Genomic DNA, 23438 nt, shown 5'->3' with positions numbered 1-23438 from the left:
AAAAAGAATTGTGTACTTGCAAAAACGATTTGTAACTTGCAAAAAATATTTGTGTACTTGTAAAAAAAAGTTTGGTGTACTCGCAAAAACGATTTGTTACTTGCAAAAAAGATTAATTTTGCAAATTTGTTGCGATTTTACAGTTCTGTGCAATTGTTTAAAAGGAAAATTAAATGCTAGTGTGAAAATAGATGACAATTTCAAATCATACAAACTGTTGTGATGCATTATTTTGATTCGGGAATTTTTCTTTTAAAATAGTATTTGCTGGTTTACATGCACTTACATATACATGAGAATATAATAAATGTTTGCAAACGTATTTAGGCCAGGGAATTGGCTATAAAATGTTGATGTATAAAATGTTTCAGTCAGCGCCATTCAGTCAATGGCGCTGACTGAAATAAGGAAATGGTCAATCCTTGGTCAGAAACATGTCGAATCACACTGTCATGAAGGCAGGTTAGGGTGCCATTGACATTGGGGTGGGCTGTTGTTTTGGGGTGGTGGTATGTGCATGTGAGCTGTAAAGGGCTTGTGAGGCAGAGGAGCAACAGTTATATATACAGTACTATACAGTAGTGGTGGATGTCTGGGAACCTATGTTGTAGCTAGCAGAATACTCTACTGTAAACCATACTGCTCTGGGTTGTAATTACTCTAAACCTGACCTTCCTCTCCTCCTCACTTTCCAGGTCAACCAGGACAACGTGGTAAAGGTTGGCCACAAGCAGGTGGTCAATATGATCAGACATGGGGGAAACCACCTGATCATCAAAGTGGTGACAGTCAGCAGGAATCTGGACCCAGACGACACAGCCAGGAAGAAAGGTAACCTCTCTTTAATCCATCTCACTTTGCTTTCATCACTCTCTTTTACTCCTCTCTCATCTGTCTCTCACCCCTTTCTCATCCCTATTCATCTACTCTCTCGTCCCTCTCTCACTCCTCTCTTCTCCTTCTCTCACTCCTCTCTAATCTCTGTCACTCCTCTTTCTTGTCTTATCCTTCACTCTCTGTTATTTAATCCCTTTCTCACCTCTCTCTGATGGTCCTGTATCTTATGTCACCAGTGGCGGCTGCTAGTCCTTCAAAGAAACAATTTTTGGCCTACAGCATAAAAATTTTGCATTTATTTGGCTGGTTCACTGGCTAGCCCTACTACACTAGCCTAGCCTACTGTATGAATGAATAATCGAATGAACGAACGATCTAACAAAACAATATTACACTCGGAGGAAATGTGGGAATTAGGTTAAACTGAAACAAGGAATGTGGTGTATAATTGAATTAAATGTATGATGAAAATTGGTTTGCAATTGGTTCGCCAAGCAAATTCCAAGAAATAGGTTGCAGCAGTTTGTCTTTCGACTACACTTGCAAAATCCGCGATGGGACTGAGCTCGAATAACTTCAGCGACTTTTTATAGTACAAAATCGTGGTCAATCAAAAGTCTTTCGACAGACCCTCCAAACATCATCCAGAAGCCCAGAGTCCAAGCCAGCCCACTCCTCTATTTACCCCCAGAGACGCCGAGCGTCCGTGGGCAAGACATAATCGCAGCATTTATCCAATGACCGTATAGTTTCAAAGCACAGAAAAGAACGGTTCAAAAGCAGCCCCTTTGAAGTCCATGGACGCCAGGCTTCAACAGGGAAATGTACTGTGACGCTGCGGGAATGTATGAGAAGGAAATCAAGTCAGTCGACCTGTTAATGTAGCTGATTCTGAACAAACTTGTCTTCGAGATGAACGTGTTCTAACGCATTTAAAATGTTAACACAATAGTCAATATTTGACCATTCATTTTTTGACATCTGGGTGGGGCTGTAAAATATTCAGTCACTCTAGTAACCATTCCAGTAACCATTCCAATACAATTAAACACAAACTGCAGGATACAAGTGCTTTGTGAATCAGTAATTATTTATATAGGCAAATGTCCACATTTGTGGACAATAAATATTACACTCAGTTCAGAAATATTGAAAACCACAGATATCTGGGCACTTGAGCCACTCTCCCAGGTAATATTAGGAAACACAACACAACTATTACTGTAAGACTAAATATTAAGGATTTATAGATATATTGCTGGATGACACAATGGTGTGTCATTATTTGTACATTAATTTTGCCCTTCTGTCCTTCTGAGTGACAAACTTCTCTATCTGCCTGTTCTTACCCACTTCTTCGTTGTGTTTCCTCACCCCAATCCGGTGACCTTTGCGGGAGAAACCTCTCGTGTATGATTTATCCTTTTCGCTCGCCTGTTGAGTAGCCTAATTTGGATGTCAGGTTGATCTGGGCCAAGCTCTGAGCTAAGGCATTGCAGTGGCAGAATGGGGTAGTCCGACAAGAATCAGAGAGATGATGCAAACTTTACGGAAATGTATGCTGTCACTGTATAGTATACTTTTCACTTGCTTTTTAGAAATAGACTGTAGGGATAAATATAGGGCTATTCTAGATGGAACTCATCACATGTTGTTTTTTTTCTTCGTAATATGAGTATGATTTCCAACGCATTGTATCGGATGAGATAAACTGTTAACATGAACAGCTCCGTCGTGGTTCTCGCCAGGCAAAGAAAGCTTAATAGTTATTTTGGTAACCAAAATCTTCCATAAGGCAGACTTACCATAGCTAACTGTCAACTTTATATTCCAACGAAATACCACAAAATTTCCACTGCCTTCAATTTAATATCAGTGTAGAAATGTGGCCTGTGTTTTAGGCTATATGTTCATCCTACAAAACCAAACGCCTATTAATGGATATAACGTGATCTAACAAGACTTGGTAATAATGTAATAAATACAAGCTTGAGAACTGTGTCTAAAATATACTTTATTGAACATTTGCCTTTGAAAGGGGCATATTCACAGAACCATATAGGCTACAAGACGTTTCCATCAGATGTAAGTGGGGGTGAAACATAGTCACTGAGGACCTTCATTATCCCACAAAAGCAGTCTGGCTAGATGACACAATCAAAAAAAGAATAATGGGTGTGTTAAACAAAAACTTTTAAAGGCAAGAATAATATTATTTAAATATATATAATTTCCTATTGTGGTTAACAGTTAAAGTATTAATATTCGTCTTTGCTCCAGATAGACATGACAACAATCTATGCTCGCGCAAAAAATTATATATTTGCCATCATGTCATGAATGTTTTTACGAAAAATAAAATCTGTTTTAAAATAATGGGAATAAACTATATTAAAAACATTTCATGTATGTGACAACCATTTGCTCAACTTGCTACAACAGGGCAGGCAACTCAAGCCAATTCTCCCTGTGCTCATTCCATATAAGTCTATGGCTCATTCAGCTCAATGTAAATCGGCTATCGGCCAATGTGAACTTTTGTGCTCGTGCCCTGGTAGTATCCGCGAGCACATTTGCAGACAACTTTTATTGATGTAGGCAAATAAATTGGGTGCTAGTTTACCCATTTTGGATTGGTTTCAAACTTAGCAAAAATCTGGAAAAATTAGTCTATGAAAAAGCTATTAGTATGAGCCAGGTTCGAGAACACAAATTAATATGGGAGACAGTTTTGTAAATGTTATGACCGGAAGAGTTGGAAGTCAGACACAAAATGCAATACCACCTACATCCACTGGGGCCGTTGCTTCAAGCCGAGGGGCGATGTGTGGGGGCTTGGTCTCGGAGCTAGGAAAAAAGCGAGCCACTGTTTAACGCTAGACCGGAAAAGTCGGAAGTGGAAAGATGGCGTGGTCCGGTCTCGCTTGCCTCACTGTGCCACGGAGCACTTTTCATAGAAATGAATGGGGACGCCATCTTGGAAGACAAAAGTTGCTTCCTCTATTTGGTGTGTTCGACTTCATACAGTGCTTACGGTGGCCCTGAAATGCAAAACACACCCCCTAATATGAGTACATCCCCCAAATGAAAACACTCCCCCCCAATACAAGTCAACTCCCCCCAAAATGGATGACTTGTTCACCTCCCCCCAATACAAAAACACGCTCCCCCAAATGGAAAACGACATTACATTAACTCAAAAACACATTACATTAACTCTGAACGGAAAGGGTAGGTACTACACTTCAGCGCTGATTGGATGCAGTAGGCTAACTAACAAGAAATAAGAAATTGATCGACAGAAGTACAAAATGCAATAACCTGACAGAGTTACGTGCACCAGGACATTTATTGGGGTATCGAAGCATGTAGCATAAGCTAAGTATGCAAAAGAATAAATTGTGTGTTAAACGTAAACATCTAGTCCACCTAACTCTGTCATTATCATGAACTTGATCGTTTTGGTTGGAAGGAAAGAGGAAACATTTGTGTTAACAATTCAGAGTTATGACACTACTCTTTATTTTAATCAGGGTCATTCCTATGAAATAATCTTAGATATGCTGTTAACGTTTCACAATATAAGGAGCCTATGCGCACTCTATAAACGCAGTTGAAGGAAGCAGGACTTTTCAGAAGAAAAAACTAATAGTCCACTACAGAATAACAAATTGCCACAATGACAGAGTAACGTGGACCAGGATAGTTGTTTGGCTATCGATTTTTACATTTAATACGAAATACTGTTGCCTAAGTAGCCTACTATTTGCTACATTCTTTGATAGCCAAACAAATGTTCTGGTTCACGTAACTCTGCCAGGCTATTGCATTTTGTACTTCTGTCGATCAATTTCATAATTTTTTTTAGTTAGCCTACTGCATCCAATCAGCGCTAAAGTGTAGTACCCACCCTTTCCGTTCAGAGTTAATGTAATGTGTTTTTCAGTTAATGTAATGTCGTTTTCCATTTAGGTGAGCTTGTTTCTGTATTGGGGGAGGTAAACAAGTCATCCGATTTGGGGGGAGTTGACTCGTATTGGGGGGGAGTGTTTTCATTTGGGGGATGTACTCATATTAGGGCTGTGTTTTTCATTTCAGGGCCACAGTAAGTGCTGGCGTCGCCTACAGCCGCCTGCAGCCTGGCTGACTTGAAGCAGCCAATGGCATTCTCAGCTTCAAGTCACCCGGCTGCAGCAGTCTGTTGGCCCCGCAGGCGCTGCATGAAGTCGAACACACCTATCAACTTTATGACCTGAACACAGTGACCTGACTCAGAAGAGGAAACGTAAATAATTTGTTAACCTCATTCACTTTCACGTGACTAGGTTTAGTAAGAATGATATTAGTTCACAAGTAATAATTACAGGTTTTATTATTTTGACTTCTTTGTACTTTACTTACAGTTGAGCACAGTGTAATTGTTTGCCGTGATAATTAAATGCTAGTGTGATAATAAATGACCATTTCAAATCATACAAACTTTCATGATGCATCATTTTTCTTTAAAAATAGTATCTGCTGGTTTACATGCACTAAAATATAGTCCCATAACATATAGTCCTATAAAATGTTGAGCAATCCAATTAAAATTAAAATGAGTAGTTATCGTTTAGAAAAATATATTACATGAAAAACAAAAATCTAGAACATTTCTCACCAGGGAGGGCGGCGTCCTAGCGCCCTCTATTGGCCAGCCACCACTGTCAGCAGCCAAGCCTGGAGCTAGATTACACTGTTATTCTCACCTGAGCTCCCCTGCCCAGTATTCTGATTGGTTAAGGATAAGGGCAGCAAAAGTGTGCTAACCACAGCTAACAGAATGGGTCAAATCTGTACCATATATCAACTGTGTGTATGTGTGTCTTCTAAGCCCCCCCACCTCCAAGAAGAGCCCCCTCCACAGCCCTGTCCATGCGCTCCAAATCGATGACTTCAGAGCTGGAGGAACTAGGTAAGGCAAGCCAGAGTGACCACACTGAACAAACTCAGTCTGTGTATTATAACCACTGTATATGCATGGATTAGAACAAAAAAATAAATAATAATTAAAGTAACTTCTATGTCGTTCTTTTCTATGTGTTTTTTCAACACCTCACACCTAAGTGGATAAAGGTATGCATGGAGTACAGCTTGTTCCCTGTCAAACACCCCACCATCCCACAATAGCTTTCCTCTCACCCTTATTGAGTGTTAATTAATTTCTTTCATCAGATGGCTGTATTTACTCTGCTTCTGTGTCTTTCAAAAAAGACAGCAGAGGTAAAGTCTGGCAGTGTTTGATCAGGGAGGACAGCAATACATTATTGACATTTTTTATAAACAGAACCTGGAACTCAATCAAACCTGGACTGCAGAATACAGTACAGACCTTAAGGGACAAAACCAGATATTAGTTCTGGAGGTAACACCAGCCATACACCCCTCCAACCACTGCTTGTGATTCTTACAGATAAGAGAACCAAGTATTTTTCAGTTTGTTTGGGTTCCAGTCTAATGTACTATATCACAAACAGCACAGTAAGACTTTCATTTGATGTCCATAAGTACTGCATGTTGTCATATGCCTCGCATACATTGCCTGACATAACAAAAACATTGACTACATTGGATTAGCACTTCTATTCACTTCAGTTAATTGATTACGGTTATCTATGAATAACCCTTTTCATTTTGTGACTCATCTTGGCTTTGTACTGTCAAGTGGCAGCATTGAGTAGAAGCTTTGATGTATTGTAGGTTGACTAAGGTTTAGCCTCTAGATATTCAACTGTAAAACATGTTTTGTTGTTGCTCCATGTTCAAGTGTTAAACACTACAATATTGTATCTGCTTTGGATTGCTGACTTGCTGGTGTTGAAAGGTCATGTTTTCAGATCATCACATGTTATATGTCTGTGTATTCTCTTATTTAAAGCCACCTTAAGGAAAAAAAAAGGTGAGTATGATTTGAATGTTTTAGATGTTAGTGTGTATGAGCTACCTGGTAGGTAATGCTCCACTAGGGTTGTGTCACACTCAAAATGCCATGATTTTGCCCATGGACATTTTCTATACCATATTTTGTGTTATGAACTAATGACTTATGAGAAGAACCCTTTATGGGATTTTTAAATTGGGGGTTTTAGAGCATGTTATAATAACCTTGAGAATAACCCGGTGAAACTAGCTGCTTTTAAAAACTTGTCAGCAAGTATCCGGAACGTCCCGGATTCTTCGCAGGCCCGCGCTGTGTGAAAGGGCAATGCTATTTTCATGCATTATTCAACCTCCTGTCCCTCTTTGTAGAGTTATGCAACATCAGGAAGGAGAGAGGAGGCTCAAACACAACAGATATCTCCGGTTTTACTGCAGGATTTTTCTATCCTCCTCAAACCATCTCTAATCCTCTCTTAACCAAACGTCTTAATATAAAAAGGATTTTTACTAAGTACTGAATAATGGTAGGTGTGCTCTAGTCAGTTGTTCTTGGGTGTTCTATGTGTATGCAGAGTGAACTTGGTTATACATTTTTACATTTAGCAGACGCTCTTATCCAGAGCGACTTACAGTAAGTACAGGGACATTCTCCCTGAGGCAAGTAGGGTGAAGTGCCTTGCCCAAGGACACAACGTCATTTTTGCACGGTGGGGAATTGATCCGGCAACATTCTGATTACTAGCCCGACTCCCTCACCGCTCAGCCATCTGACTCCCAGGTTGAACATGGTTATACAATGGTCCTCTACACTAAGGCTTTGACTCATACCCAAACAAGGTGTTGCCATGGTGATTGTGCTGCACACAGTTACAGTGAGCTACTGATATAGCAGCAGGTCTACCTGGTTGACTGAGGCTGTGCCTCTGAGCAGCTGTACTGCTACAGCTCTGCTCACTCGCCTGCTCTCATGCCCTATAGTCCAGGGTCTCGTGTGTGGTTCCACATTGCTCTCAAGCAATAGGAAGTAAGCAACAGATTAGGATTTAAATCATTGCTGTTTAGCAACTTGGACCATAGAGTGGTTTTTCACAATGACAGTGTATGTGGATCTGATCCTGCTTCTCTCCTATCATCCTTCCTTCCTTCCTTCCTTCCTTCCTTCCTTCCTTCCTTCCTTCCTTCCTTCCTTCCTTCCTTCCTTCCTTCCTTCCTTCCTTCCTACCTACCTACCTACCTTCCTTTCTTATTTTTGTATTATTCATTACCTTCCTTCCTTCCTTCCTTTAGATGATCTGTCCTCTGATAATGACGGTCTAAGGAAGAGGATTGTTTTTCAAGTCACTCTAAGTAACCGCCCCATGCATGGGAGCTTCACAAACAACCAAATAACCAGTCAAACAAACAGACAAATAAACCGCTAGCATGTTGTGCAGTGGCCGCTGCAATTACCAATAGAAATCCAGAAGGCGTGGTATGGTGACCTTAGGGAGTGGCTTGCACGGCTTTGACTTGGACCAATGGCAGTGTCTGATACATTCTGTTCTCCCTTTCCTTTCTGCTCGGTTTGATTTCCTTATGAGTGGCCTCCTGACATTGGCTGATTAGCTCTTATCTGATTGGTTGAGTAAAGTGTGTGGAGTAAGAATTTCATATATTTGGAACATACTTGAGGTGCACTTGATTTATGTGCTGTGCATGCACGTTTGGGGTTCGTCCATAAGCTCTATAGTGCAATAAAAAGCTTTATTCTAGTTCTGCTGTGTCTGATGAGGTAAATCAAATGTACCTACAGTATTTTATATATCAGAAACATTTTCCACCCTAGCCTGTTAGTATGTAGAAGACAATCCAGTCTGCTGACAGTAGTCTGCGTGTGTGTGTGTGCGCATGTGTGTATTTCCAGATAAAGTGGATGAGAACATGCCCCCTCATAAGCCTGTGTGGGACAACTCTAACATGGACATGAGGGTGGCAGCCGTTAAGCCCCGCCCCTCTAGCAGGTGCTTTGCCATGAGCCCAGAATTAAATGTAAGTACCACCAGTCTGTATTCAAGCTGTTCCAGTTAAACAGTGTCCATATAGGATCTGTCAGGTAATTTGAATATTAAAGGACAGACATTGTTTCAGATTAGCTGCCTTGGTCCGATTTGTAGGTAACTCTTTCTGAAGAGCCTGACAGGTTTCAACACTGTAAAATGTGAGCTGAGGCTTTTGTAAAATAAAATATTTTTTTTGATCAATGAAGTCGTCTCAATTTGCAATCTGAGTACTGTTGCTAACTTCACATACGCCATCGCGCATGTGTCTGTGCGTCATAGTCAATGTGTGAAAGCCAGGAAGTGTGCATGCAGACATCTCCTGTACCAGGAAGTCCACGACCAGGCTACCTGGGGGTTCCCAAGGGCACCATGAGGAGACAGAAGTCCATAGGTGAGAATACAGCAACAAACATACACAGAACATAGCAGCATACATTCAGAATGTGGCAGCATACACTATATGGACAATAGTATGTGGACACTGCTACGGACACCTGCTTGTTGAACCTCTCAATACAGAATGATTGGCATTAATATGGAGGTGGTTCCCACTTTGTTACTACAGCTGCCTTTACTTTTCTGGGGAAGCTTTTGAATAGATGTTGGAACACTGATGCAGTATTTGCTTCCAATGAGCCACAAGTGCATATGGAAGGTGACAGGAAAGGGCCTTCACCAAATTGTTGCCACAAAGTTTGAAGCACAGAATTATCAAGAATTACATCAGGCTTTAGCATTAAAGGGGCGATTGATTGCAAAACCGATTTTACCTTGTCATAGTTGAATAACAACAGTTCGGTGGGTAAAATGAACATACAGTGAATATCAAAGTCCATTGACACCTCTTTCCTATGCAAATCTCAAAATGAAAAAATGTGGCTGTAAAACATCAGCTTTTCAACAAAGCCACCGGAGTGACGAAAGGACGGGGGACCGCTCTTTTTGGCTCTGGTCTGTATCTTTGTCACGCCCCAAAATTTAAATCCAGCCCACTCACTGGTATTCCTGCCCAGTCCGAGGTAGCGTAGATCTCCGATGCTAGTTTAGCTGTGCGCTGCTCTGTAGGCTACTTCTAAGCAATAACAAGAATATTGAAAATGGACCACGGTCGTAAATGCTGTGTTCCAGGCTGTACAGGGAAGGCTAACACTTAGGGTGCTTTCACACCTGACATGTTTGATCCGTTTCATTCGGACCATGGTCCGTTTTCTCTGAAAGTCCGGTTCGTTTGGATAGGTGAGAACACGCATTCGAACTCTGGTATGGACCAAACAACCGAACCATGGTTCGGTTCTCTTTAGGTGTGAACGTAATCGGACATATTATTGACCTATTCGAGGAAGCAAACCAAAATGTAGTGCATTGTGGGTTGAAAAAGGATGTTGACATTTGACAGAGACAGCCGTGCCACTCATTAGCAGCTAAATTAGTCGAGGGAAAACGTGGGGAACTGATTAAGTGAAAACTCTTCTGCAAATATGGGCTGATGATCATATTGCAGAGATACTTGTGGAGACACATAAGAATAGCGAAGTATTTAAATTATTTAGTGATACAGGCCTACTGAAATAAAGGGTTATTATTGCACAGTGGACCAATGTCATTTGAAAGTAAAAAAACATAGGCAGCAATACATAAAAGTGTGTGATATTCTATGGAAAAGTGGTAGCTTGTCGGACGATTTTTTTTTATTCCCATGGTTGGATGACCTGGGTATGATCCTGAGTAAAAGACCAACGAGCAACCCAAAAAACGTGGTCATAACAATTAAAGATAGTATGCAATCTCAATACGCTGCTGTTGCTCCATTGTTGTTTCGTGACAAGGAAGGGATTTTCCCTCAATCATTTTCTGTCCAATAGATTAACAACCTGCGTGTCATTGTTTTTTACAAACGTCATTGTATTTTTACGAACGTTGGTTCGCTTATAACAGGACCGTGTGAACACTAACCGGACCTAATGAAAAATGCAACAAAGTAGCAACTCATCCACTGATTCGAACCAAGCAAACGGACTAATAGGTGTGAAAGCACCCTTATAGTCTTCCCAAGGACCCAAACATTCGACAGGCATGGCTGCTGTTTGTCTATGAAAAGATCTAGGCGAAGTTCGACACGCAATTATACATTTGCTCTGAACATTTCACCCAAGACAGTTTTGTCAACCTTGGACAATTTCAAGCAGGATTGCTAAGAAGCTGAACCTGAAAAGATGTGCTGTTCCGACCGTACGCTCATTGCAACTGCAAGTTGTAAGTAGGCTACAGTATGATTTTGTCGCTAACAGCTATTAGCAATGCTAACATCTCCTGTATCTAGCATAGGTACAATGCTAAACACATCAACATACTTTACTTAGCAAATGACTCTAGCTAGACTAGCTGTAGTCGGCATTAGAAGGGAAGGTTCCAAATAAATAGCCAGAAAACGAATAGTAGTCTGGCCTATTGCTTACGCCTGTCTATATGATCTATTTGAAAGAACTGGAGAAAGGCAGGTGCTAGATACAGGATACGTTAGCTTTGCTAATAACTGTCACCGACAAAATCATACTACAGCTTGCGGTTGTGATGAACGTAAGGTCGGCGTGCACCTCTTTTCAGCAACAGCTTCATAGCAAATCCTGCTTTTATATTGTCCCAGGTTTTTAAAACCGTCCTTGGTGAAATTGTTCGCGCAAACTTGTCCAGGGTCGAAATGGACAGGGATCTTCTATGCTACGGTATAGACAAACATCAGCCATGCCCGTCAGGTCAATGTTAAATCGACTCAAGCTCATCTGCTTTTTATTAACGCTAATTTGCAAGGGATGCAAGAACAGCTAGATAGCGAAAACACCTACTGTACTAGTAGGCATGTAAACTAGTTTAGCTTGCTAACGTAAGAGCATAGGTAGAATGTGTGATGATTTAGCCTAGTTTATTGGCAATGGGGCTAACGTTGTTTCATGTTCTTGACTGTGTTTCATTCAAATAAATAACCTGTTATGTAAATCTACAATTCACGATGCATGTTTGTCCAGATCTTTGGCAGGTAATTTTTTAGCAAGATATGTAGAGCTACAACAGCTAGCTCACTAAAGCCGAGTAGTAGTTTGGTTGCTAAGCTGCAGCCTGACGTTCTACCCACCTAAATCAATCCAGTTTGCTTCGACAACAGAAGTAGAAAACAACTAACGTTATCATTTCAAATGATATGTAGTCAATCTGTTGAAAACAGTGTTGTGTAGACACAATAGATTTATTTGCGCGTTTCCATTTCAATTCTACACCTTCGGTGTTTCAGTGAGTGCTGCTGTTAGCCTTGTTGCGTTTTTGCCCCCCAGCTTCACTCGTTGAAAACTAACCAATCAGCGCGCAGCTCATCTAAATATTAATGAGCATACCATAAAAGGAGAAAAGTTAGTGTTTTTTCCCGGGAACATTTCAGAGGATCTATCAGGGGGCATAGAACAGCACCTGGGCCATTTTCAACCCAACCAATGTTACATACCCTATTCGGAGACCTTAAGGAACAGTGTGAAATACCCCAAAAACCCAGTCAATTGCCCCTTTAATATTTTCACCAGTAGAACTAAGGGCTCTAACTCAATGAACAGAAACACTTTGTATTAGGTTACATTCACTATCATAAAAATACACAGCAATACCTAATGTAACAACATTGTAGATACATAGGTAAATGCTATGAAGCAACACTTCATCACAGTTTAACAGAACACATTATTACACTAGTGAAACTTGCTTTCCAGGGGTACGTAGAGGTTAACATTGATTTTCTTTAGTCAACACAACCTCCCATCTGTTACATTTACTTACCCGTTAAATTCCTCCATGTGTTGTCTTCTTGTAATAACCTATACTGCTAACTCTTGATATCAATCTAAACATTTTTACTACATATATTTAAAAATTTTACTACATATATTGCTGTATAGTTAGTTCTTATTAACCGTAATGTAAATGTTGCCCAATGTACTTCTTTATAGCTATTGATATTCTTCTCTCTCCCTCTGACCCCTCCCTCTCTTCTTCTCTCTCTTCCTCTGACCCCCCCTCTCTTCCTCTCTTCCTCTACTTTTCAGGGATAACAGAAGAGGAGAAACAGTTCCTAACTCCTCCTATGCTGAAGTTCACCAGGAGCCTCTCCATGCCGGACACTTCCGAGGACATCCCCCCTCCCCCTGCCATCTCCCCTCCCTCACCCCCCTACAACAACACCCCCGCCCCTAAGGGCCGAGGCTACATGCGCCCCGGCCTCACCCAGAACTCCACCCCCAAGGGACCAGGCCCAGAGCAAGGGGACCCCCAGTGGAGGGGGGGCGACGAGGGGACATACTACCGAGAGCCTCCCAAGGAGTACCAGTCGGAGAACTACAACAACCACTCTATGACCGCCCAGCAGAGCTTCCTCAACCGGCGGGCCCAGATCCCAGAGAACCCCTACTCAGACCTGGGTAAGCTGGGCAACATTGGCCTGTTCGTGCCCAACAAGCCTGCTAGGAGGAAGGGAATGCTGGTGAAGCAGTCCAAGATCGAGGACAGCCCTGAGAAGAGCTGCTCGTCCATCCCCATCCCCACCATCATCATCAAGGAGCCATCCACCAGCAGCAGTGGGAAGAGCAGCCAGGGCAGCAGTATGGAGATTGAGACCGGCAGCCTCCACCCGGACCACCCGGGCCAGCTCCGCCCCGATGACGGGAACAACCCCAGCAGCCCCTTTGCCACAGCCATGGCGGGCGCAGTCCGTGAGCGCGAGCGGCGTCTGGAGACCCACCGGAACTCTGTGTCGTTCCAATCCACGGACGAGGATGCCACCCCGTCCCCTGCCCCGCGTCTCCGCCACTCCAAGTCCATCGACGAGGGCATGTTCAGCAGCGATGAACGCCTGAGGAGACTCATGGCCCCGCCCTCCTCGCTGCTCAGCATCCCCAGAGGGGGGGGGAGCGGGGGAGGAGGAGGAGGGAACGTGACAGACTTCAACACTCCTGAGCCCACCATGGTCCGAGAGGTTTTGAACACGCGCACGGGCCATCACAGCCCCCTCAGCCTGCCTGCCAAGACCTACAGCTCCTCCCCCTCTGCCTCCCCGTCTACCTCCCCCTCCCCCTCAGGAAACTACGTCCACCCAGTCACAGGCAAGCCTCTGGATCCCAACTCCCCCCTGGCTCTTGCCCTGGCAGCCCGAGACCGGGCCATGAGGGAGCAGTCCCAGCCCCTCCCTTTGAAGAGCGAGCCCCCCAAACCAGACCTCAACAAGCCGCTCTTCATCGACACCAAGCTCCGAGCCAACATGGATGTCGGCTTTTCCAACGTCACAGCGACTGTTGGCCGGACGGGGCAGAGGGGAGAGCTGCGGCGGCAGATGACGGAGGCCAAGTATGAGACGGAGTCCAAGTACGAGCACCCCCTGGGGAAGGAGGAGAAGAAGAGGGCAGAGGAGAAGAAGAAGATGCTGATTGACATTGTGGACACGTCGCAGCAGAAATCTGCCGGATTGCTTATGGTCCACACCATGGATGGAGCACGCTCTGAGGACAACAGCCTGTCAGAGGGGGAGAGGGACGGGGCGGCAAGCCCTGACAGCACGCCCAGCGAGCTACGGGACCCCAACCAGCCTGTCCACCCAAAACCGCCAGCTCCCAACCCCCACAGGCCCCTAGGGCCCCCAGGGCTCCGCGGAAAAACGATCATCACCATCAGCTCGGTGGACGAGCCAGTCAAACTTCCATTTGGCATCCCCCCTCCCCCCCTGGCGTCCGTAGACATCGAGGAGGAGTTTTTTGGGGACCCCCTCCCTCCGCCCCTGGAGTTTGCCAACAGCTTTGACATCCCCGAGGAGCAGGCTGGTGCCATCGCTGAGCTTCTCAAACAGCAGCAGAACAAGAATACCTCCAGAGCCGCCTCCCTCGGCCCCTTCTACCCCCACCCCGCCATGGGCAACACCGACATCAAGCGCCCTGCCGTGCTCACAAACTGTATGCCTCCCAGCTTCCACCCTGCCCCCCTGGAAAGCTACGAACCAATCAGTGACTCTGGGATCGAGGAAGTGGACAGCCGTAGCAGTGGAGACCCTCAGCTGGAGACGACCAGCACGGTCTCCACCGTGTCCAGCATCTCCACTCTCTCCTCAGAGGGCGGCGAGGGCCTGGACACATGCATGGTCTACGCAGACGGTCAGGCCTTCCTAGGGGATCGTGCCTCCAAGCCAAAGGTCAAGCCCAGCCACGCCACCCCTTTCCATCCGGCCAACAAGAGCAACACACTTTACAACAAGGAAGCCTTGATGGAGGACAACCTAAGAACTTTCGGGGCGCCCCCCTCTGTCCCCCCTCCCCCCCCCCCCCTCCCCCGGGGGAGCCCCCTAAAACGCCCACCCAGAGGATGTCCAAGCTGTGGGGTGAGCCCCAGGTGGGCGAGCAAAAGGCCGCCCTGGGGGACCATGGCAACAAGGAGCGAACAGTGAAGCCAGGGGAGGGCGTAGACTCAGGGACACGGACAGTGTTTGGATCCAGGTACTGTTCTTCTCTTCTTCACTCACCACTCAGGGATTTAGGCATTGAAAAATGTGGGTATGTATCTGTTTATGTGTTTTTTGTGTTTGTGCTTGTTTGTGGTTGCATGTGTGTCCGAATGCATGCGTGTGTGTGATTCCTTGGGCCCTATCTTGCACCCAGCGCAACTGACTTAGTCAACGACGCAAGTGTCATTCCTAGTTTGCACGCGACGCAAAGCCGACTTTTCCCTCCACAGACGCACGTCGAAATGACTTTGCGCTCCCGTGGGCGGTTCAGCGAAAAAGGAGGCGTGTTCTGGCGCAAACGTTCCCTGGTGCTATCTTGCAGTTTCCGAAAAACAATTCCGCTACTGACCAGGAAAAACGTGGTCTAAAGTCAATGGCGCATTATTGAGATGCTATTTTAAGGGCGCAAGCTTGGTCCGTGCCCACTGCTGGCAAGGCCAGGGTCTTCTATCTGCGAAGCTACGTTACATTGTTTTGATTTATGGCGTGTTACATTTCTTCAATGATTATACAAATATTTTCATGAGAAATGTCTATGTATGTGAACTTGATTTGTAACTGTGGCAATTTCCTCCCATGACTGTTTAACCGAAGCTAATTTGGTTAGGTTTCTTCTCCCATGCCCATCAGAATCAGAATTTGGTTTATTCACCATGTAGCCATGTTACAAAAATACGCAATTTACTGTGGCAGGAAGGTGCAAACAATAAACATATACGGGTATAAATTAAGTACAAAAGTACATTAGTTAAACTAATTCTAAGAACTAAACAATTACAAAACATAACAATTAAAACAATTTAATAGCGTAAAAATGAGAATAATAATTTGAATGAGCAGCATGAGTGGGCAACAAGAAAACTGCTCTGCCTTTCCCATACAATGTCACTTCTCTATCTTTTACGGCCCTGACGAGAATGTCGGTCTCCTCGGCTGTGAACCGCTGGCGCCTGGCAAATCCGCCGTTATAATAGCAATTCGCCATAGAACAAGCGCTGCTCTTAAAGGGAATGTGAGATGATGCTCTGATTGGTTTATTGCACGTTACGCCCAGACCACACCCATTAGTAATGTAGCTACTTCAGACCAACCCTTTTTAGATTTGCGCCAGGCGCAAAGTCATTTATCCCACCGGCAAAATAACAACCAAGCTGAAGTCCCGCCCACAAAGTTACTTGCGCTTTGCGTTTTGATACTTGCGTTTCAGATCGTCAAAATAGGGGGGCTTGTGTGTTTGTGGATATGAACATGTGTTTCTGTGTATGTTTGTGTGCGTGCGCATGTTTATAAGTGCATATGCACATGTATGATTGCTTGTGTGTGTTTGCATGTATGTGTTTGTGTCTGTATGTGCGCTCGTGCGTATGTACACACACATTTCTGTGTGTGTTCTGACCGAGAAGGAAAGTGTTGCTTAGCAACCGGATATGAGAGCAGCCTTGAGAGCAGGCTGGATGACGTCAGTCTGATTATCAGAGTGGGAGACATGGTATTCCTGAATGGGGTGAGGTGTGTGTGTGTGTATGCCCGTGTGTGCGTGTAGGTATGCATGTTTCTGTGTCATTGTGGCTTTTTATGTACTGTGTGTGTGATTACTGTGTGTGTGCTATTGTGCCTGTTTGTGAGAGTGTGTACTGCGTGTGTGTGTGTGACATGCCTCCGTCATCTGTCCTGTGCAAACCATGCAGGTTAGCTCTACAGGTTTGCCCTCCTGTTCGTCCTGTCAATCCATTGTGCCAGTCTCTACTGAGGGAAGAGGAGATGGAGAGATGAAGAGAGTTCAGATAGATTTACAGTGGGTTGCTAAGTTGATTGTTTGTGCCTGTGTGTGTGTGGTCAAGTACCTAAACCAGATCAGAATTTCCAGATCTGATGAAGCATTTCTCTCACACACTTCCTCTCCTACCATCACCCCTCTCTTCCTCCCCACCATCACTTCCTCATCCTCCTGCCCCACCATCACCAGCCTTCTTCCCCACCATCACCCCCCTCCTCCTCCCCCACCATCACCCACTTCCTCCTCCCCCACTGGCTCCCTCATTCATTATGGAAAGCTGTGGTCTGCCATGCTTAACCAGGCTCTCTCAGCTGGTCAGTCTGTGGTAGCATGGAGGAGAGGGGTCATAGCTGAAGTAGATCAGGTCAACCTGAGTAGACTCAGTCAACACGAGAGATCAGATTCACGTCACAGAGATTGTGCTGGTTTTTTATCTCTCTGGATAGATGTTCCACTTTTCCTGCTGCAAACTCCATCCATCCCACATTCTCTCTCTCTCTCCCTCTCTATCACTCTCTTGTTCCCTCTCCAACACACACGCATACACACACAGGTACAGGTATCTGCAGTGTTTGCACAAGTCAGTGTAGTTGAGGGCCGAGGGAGAGTCTGCCTGTCACAGTCTCATGCTCCAGCAGGCCTGTCAGGTGAACTCTCCTCTCCTAACTTCTCCCCTCTCTTCTCCTCTACTTGACTCTCTTGTCCTCTCTTCTCTGTTATGTACTCTCTTTTCTTTTCACTGGAGATCACACATCAAAGCATAATGCAGCATCCATCTTTTCGTGCTGGACGGACGGACGGAGGGAGGGAGGGAGGCTGGATGGAATTAGAAGCTGTTTACTGCGTAGTTAAAAATTCACTGGCCTAGATGAGGAATATCTTTGATGCTTGTCACACTGGGTCATTTATACTGTTATGGTTTGCTCTGTCTTCAGCCCTATTACATCACCTGACATTTTCTGACCAATATATTCTCTCCATTCTTCTCTATCCACTGTTCTGTCATTCTCTACCTTTCTCATCCCACATCTCCCTTTTTCTTTCTCTTCTTTGCCTGCCTCCTCTCATTTCTCTCTTCACCTCACTCCCTCCCCCTCTGTCTCATCTCTCTCCCCATCTTTCTCTCTCTGCAGGGGTCCTGAGTGTGTGTCCCTGTCCTCAGGAACACAGCGTAACACCACCGTCACCTTCTCCCAGCTGAGTCAAAACACGCCTTCCCCCTCCAGCCTCCCCCCATGCCCCTCGCATGCCCCCAGCCCCATCCTCTCTCCCCCGGACTCAGGCCTGGGCTGTGCCTCCTCCTCCCTCCCTGTCTCCTCTGCCACCAGCCCCACCCTGACAGACGTGTTTGGCCTGCCCACGCCCCCCCTCAGCCTGGGTATGGGACGCAGCCGCTCACCCTCGCCACTCACTCTCATACAGGCTCCCTCCAATAAGCCCTTTGCCACCAAGCCCGTGCTGATGTGGAGCAAGCACGATGTGGCAGACTGGCTGGAGAGCCTGAACCTGGCGGAACACAAGGACGCCTTCATGGATAACGACATTGAGGGAAGTCACCTGCCCAGCCTGCAGAAGGACGACCTCATCGACCTGGGCGTGACGCGTGTGGGCCATCGTATGAACATTGAGAGAGCTCTGAAGCTGCTACTGGACAGATGAGACCTACAGGATGAGGAGAAGGAGGAGAGAATAGGAGAATGAGAGCTGCTAGTGGAGAGATGAGACACACAGGAAGAGAAGGAGGAGGAGAGAGAAAGATTGTGGAATGAGGATGGGGGTCTACTCGTCCAGCACCACACCACTGCTTCAAAACTAGCTTCTTCTCTACTTTTGATCCATCCGTCGTCACCCTTTCTTTTGACTCTGACCTGAAAATATATTGTTTGAACTGTATAATTATTCTAATGCTTAGGAGTTCATATACACACACAGTACAGTAGGGAGTGTGACATCAGGCTACCCTGCAGTTCCTGGATAAGCACAACATTCCTCATCTGGAGGGCGAGGGTCCCAGGTGACAGGAACAGGAAAGATACAACAGGATAAGAAACCCTTATGTTGTGGAATATACAGTTCAGAATCAAAAGAAGAAGAAGCTCGTCGCTATGGGAGTTTTGAAAGAAAAACAAAACTTTTGATAATCCACCTCATTTGGATGTAAAAAAAAACAAAAAAAGGATTGCCGAAGATTTGTTTTTCTACTCTATCTTTGCTAGAAAGCTGGTGGAATAGCTTATCAGGAATAAAGAAGGGTTTACACTGGGGCTCCAGGGGACCCAACTAGGGATCTGTGTGGTATGGCTCTCTGTCCTACACATTCCTGAGGTAGCAGGCTATACTGGAGAACCCTGCATCTAAGACTTTGCCCAAGTAGGACACACCGGGTTCATCACTGAACTGGTATAGAGATGAGAAGTTCACATTAGTTATATATCACCATCACAATTTTTCTGTATATTTTAATTGTAAAAAATCGGTTGTGTTCAGTTGAGGTTTGACATATGAATCATTGCGTCTTCCGCAGGAAGCTAAAACGTGTGCCAACTGCTCCCCCTGGTGTTTAAAACATGCATGGCAGAGAACCGGGCCGGCAATCCATCAGAATTGTAACCATCATCCTTCTATACCCTCACTGCCTCCTGCTGTATGTCCTCTGAGAGGAATGGGCCAAGCTTAAACAAAATGGTTGGCAAAGTGAAGCAGATATTATATAACTGATATACCTTTACTGTTTTGATAGATCTAGAGGAGAGTTGTGAAGGAAGGGGAGTGAGGAGTGAGTTTTAGAATACATCATATCATTAGGTCCCTAAGCTTGCTGCAGAATACGGTGGATGTAAACCTGAACAACCAAGGAGCAATCAAGTAATGGACTACTTTAATACTTTGACTAAAGTGTATGCACTGTTTCTGACAACACATAAGAAAGGTTTGAGAACCAAGATACAACAGTAGGTCAACTGGCTAGACTTTTCTGCTCCTGTGTTTTGTGTATGATACTATTTAAATCCTTATTTAATGATGGTGTTTGGTTGTGTTTGATAATAATGAAGACATAGGCTAGTGGTCAAGAAGACGTACAAACTAGAGAGAACTTCTTGTGTTAGAGATGAGGTATTGATATTGCAGTGACGCTCTGATACACACTGACAGGTCTGCATCAAGTGCTCTGTTTGTGGACTTCACTAGTAGTCCTACTGGTGTCTAACTTATAGTAAGTTTTATAAACCTGTAGTTTATCACTTTAAAAGAAAGTATATCGTGTTTGTTTTCACACTATATTGCGGAAAGGCAGAGGATCTACAGCCCTTCAGATAGGTCCAAACACATTTGGATCTCTATGGATTGATTAAGGAGCAGATATGGGTCAATTACAAAGATCCATTACATGAAAGTGATTTATGTGTGTTTTATCGTCTCAAAAATTGTAACAGGACTGATCAATTGGTTCCATTGCAGTAGGTAACACAATCAAACATACTCAAGTGTTTGACCATATCCTAATGTAATAAATGCTCCAGATCTGAAAGTAGCAGTTTATATTTCCCATCGAGTTCTCTCCAGCGTTCTGCCACAGTACAGAACTCACCACACCTCCTTAATGTATGAAAAACCTCTCAAAGACATCAGGAGAATCCACGCTATAATTAAAACATTTGTTGAATATTCATTTCAGAGCACAGTACACATTAGATTAGTCTTGTTGTAGAGGTGGATGTGAGCGTGTCAGTGTAGGATGGGAGGGGTGGGGGTCTTACTGGGAGGGGAGGGATGTTACTGTGATGTGGACCAACTGAGTAACAACATTAGAAGCTCTATTGGGGATAGGTAGAAGATACAGAGATAGTGTTTATTACCAGGTTCATCAGTATTCACCGTTGAGGGCACGTTTGGAAAAAGATCTTATGTTAAGAATCACGGGCACAGTATATTTTGATGATGTAGAGATATTTATTGAGAGGGTATATTATTATGTGTGATATCATACTTAGAGAGAGGGCATTCAGAGAGAGACAGAAAGATATGGTTAAGAAGCAATATAATATATTAATTCTGTCTCAAGTTGTTTTTAGTTTTCTTTTCCACGTAAATGATGTAACAGGATATCATTCTCTCTATTTTTGAAATTTATATAAATGACGTAATCCATATTCCTTAGAGCATATTTGAAACTTTTAGCAACTGATAGTCACATGAATTTATTACTAAGCCTCTGTGATTTAATGCTGGATTAAATTAATATTGCATAGTTTGTGCATCATGTGTGTATAAATGAAGAGATTCTCAGGCTGTAAATTTATACACTATCTGCTTAGAAACTTTACACTATTCTGACGTAGAGGAATCTAACAAGCCACAGGATGTGACTGTTGATGTGGTACACAGGATGACCTGCAGGGCGTGCTATGTTTGTAATGTGATGCTGTCTGGTCCCACAGTGCATCGAACATCCAGGAGGCTCAAACATGGCCCCTAACCCAGCCCAGAAACGACCCCTGGTTCTCATCCAACAGAGTTGGGGGAAGGTGGTGGGGTTACATCTGGAGGCTGGCTGAGAGAACCATCTAAGACTGCCCAGGGATGGGGAGTTTGGGGTTGAAAGGGCAGGTGGAGTGATCTCTGTCTCTGTATTTAATCAGATAGCTACTCGGGTGGGGTCAGGGCTGGGATATTGTGTCTGGGATCCAGGTCTTAAGATTGCTGAGTGCTTGAACCAGCTTTCCTGGTCGTGTCAAGTTGTGTGGAACAATCCAAGGTCACAGCAAGGCCGATAACACCCCCAGTACCCGTCTAAGACTGACACCAAGCTCATCGTTATCAGTTTCAGTGTGTCCCCGGCTGGTCCCAGGTCAGCTGGGAGGGACCATAGCAGGAACACAGTGGGTAGGTGAGCGGGTGGAAACAGGCCTGGGATGAGATTTCTGTAAACATGCAGGTTGTCAGCGACTCCAGGCATGGTGCCTGCTCCTGTTTAAGTCTCCATAGTAACAGACTTGTCCACTTATTTTTTGTTAACTTACTTTCATGCTCTCTCTATGTTGCTGTAATTTTGTGCTACAGATCATTTTACTTTTAAGAGCAGATTATTGAGATAAAAGGAATATAAGTATTTGTGACTGCACTTTGCCCTCTAGGTCAACAATGCTCTTGTATGGAAACCAAAATTTAATGGAGGAAATAAATATCATATTGCACAATATTTCCTGATTGGTTGTGCATTCTGTGTATATGGTCATGTGAATATGCATAGCTACTTTCCAATGTGAATCCCATGAAAGAATACTTCCCTCTAGTGTCAGCTTATGATATATAAAGCTACGGCTCTGATTCCCTAGCCTGGTCCTAACCAGACTCTCGTACATTTCATTTGTACAGAGAAGCTGTGTCTAATACCGCGCACTTGTGCACTTCGAGCACTGACTTTCAGTGCTTAGGACGCCTCACTCACAAAACCAGAATAATTCAGTGCACTGAAAGTACCCGGATGGCGCACTGCAAACGGTCCAAAAAAACAGTGTACAACAATGGACCAAGCCCCCACCCCTCGCCCCTCGGCTTGAAGCAACGGCCCCGGTGGATATAGGTGGTATTGCATTACGGTTAGGTTTCCAACTCTTCCGGTCGTTTTTATTCTATTAACTCCAGTCAACATTTACAAAATTATTTCCCCCAATAATTTTTGCTGGATTCTCGAACCTGGCGATTTTTGCTAAGTTTGAGACCAATCCGAAATGGTTAAACTAGCACCCCATTTATTTGCTTACGTCAATGAAAGTTGCCTGCAAATGTGCTGGCGGATACTAACAGGGCACGAGCACAATAGTTCACATTGGCCGATAGCCGATTTACATTGAGCTGAATGAGCCATAGACTTATATTGAATGAGCACAGGTAGAAATGGCTTGAGTTGCCTGCTTTGTTGTAGCAAGTTTAGCAAATTGTTGTCACACATACATGAAATGTTGTTAATATAGTTTATTCCCGTTATTTTAAAACGGATTAGATTTTTCGTAAAAACGTTCATGACATGATGGCAAATATATCATGTTAAGCGCGAGCATAGATTGTTGACATGTCTATCTGGAGCAAAGACGAAGATGAATACTTTAACTGTTAACCACATTAGGAAAGGATATATATTTAAATAATGTTAGTCTTGCCTTCAGAAGCTTTTGTTAAACACACCCATTATTCTTTTTGCCAGACTGCTTTTGTGGGACAATGAAGGTCCTCAGTGACTATACCCCCACTTACATCTGATGGTAAGTGGGGGTATAGTCGTATAGCCTATATGGTTCTATGAATATGCCCCTTTCAAAGGCAAATGTTAAAACAAGTATATTTT

The 23438-nt window shown here is 44.2% G+C and overlaps 1 protein-coding gene across 1 annotated transcript; it reads left to right on the top strand.

Moving 5' to 3' along the window:
* The first annotated feature begins 434 nt into the window (after nucleotides 1-434).
* LOC124466300 (SH3 and multiple ankyrin repeat domains protein 2-like) lies at nucleotides 435-22292 on the top strand. Its single transcript, XM_047018095.1, is given in 10 exon segments — nucleotides 435-458; nucleotides 696-831; nucleotides 5708-5788; nucleotides 5941-5949; nucleotides 6752-6772; nucleotides 8657-8781; nucleotides 9072-9183; nucleotides 12878-15133; nucleotides 15136-15307; nucleotides 18226-22292. Coding segments are annotated over 10 exon segments (3462 nt in total). The 3' UTR covers nucleotides 18752-22292.
* The last annotated feature ends 1146 nt before the right edge of the window (nucleotides 22293-23438 follow it).

Source organism: Hypomesus transpacificus, unplaced genomic scaffold (genome assembly GCF_021917145.1).
Source record: "Hypomesus transpacificus isolate Combined female unplaced genomic scaffold, fHypTra1 scaffold_90, whole genome shotgun sequence".
In the NCBI taxonomy this organism is placed as follows: Eukaryota; Metazoa; Chordata; class Actinopteri; order Osmeriformes; family Osmeridae; genus Hypomesus; species Hypomesus transpacificus.
Note: the sequence above shows the minus strand (reverse complement) of the source record. Positions and strands in the feature narration are given on the sequence as shown.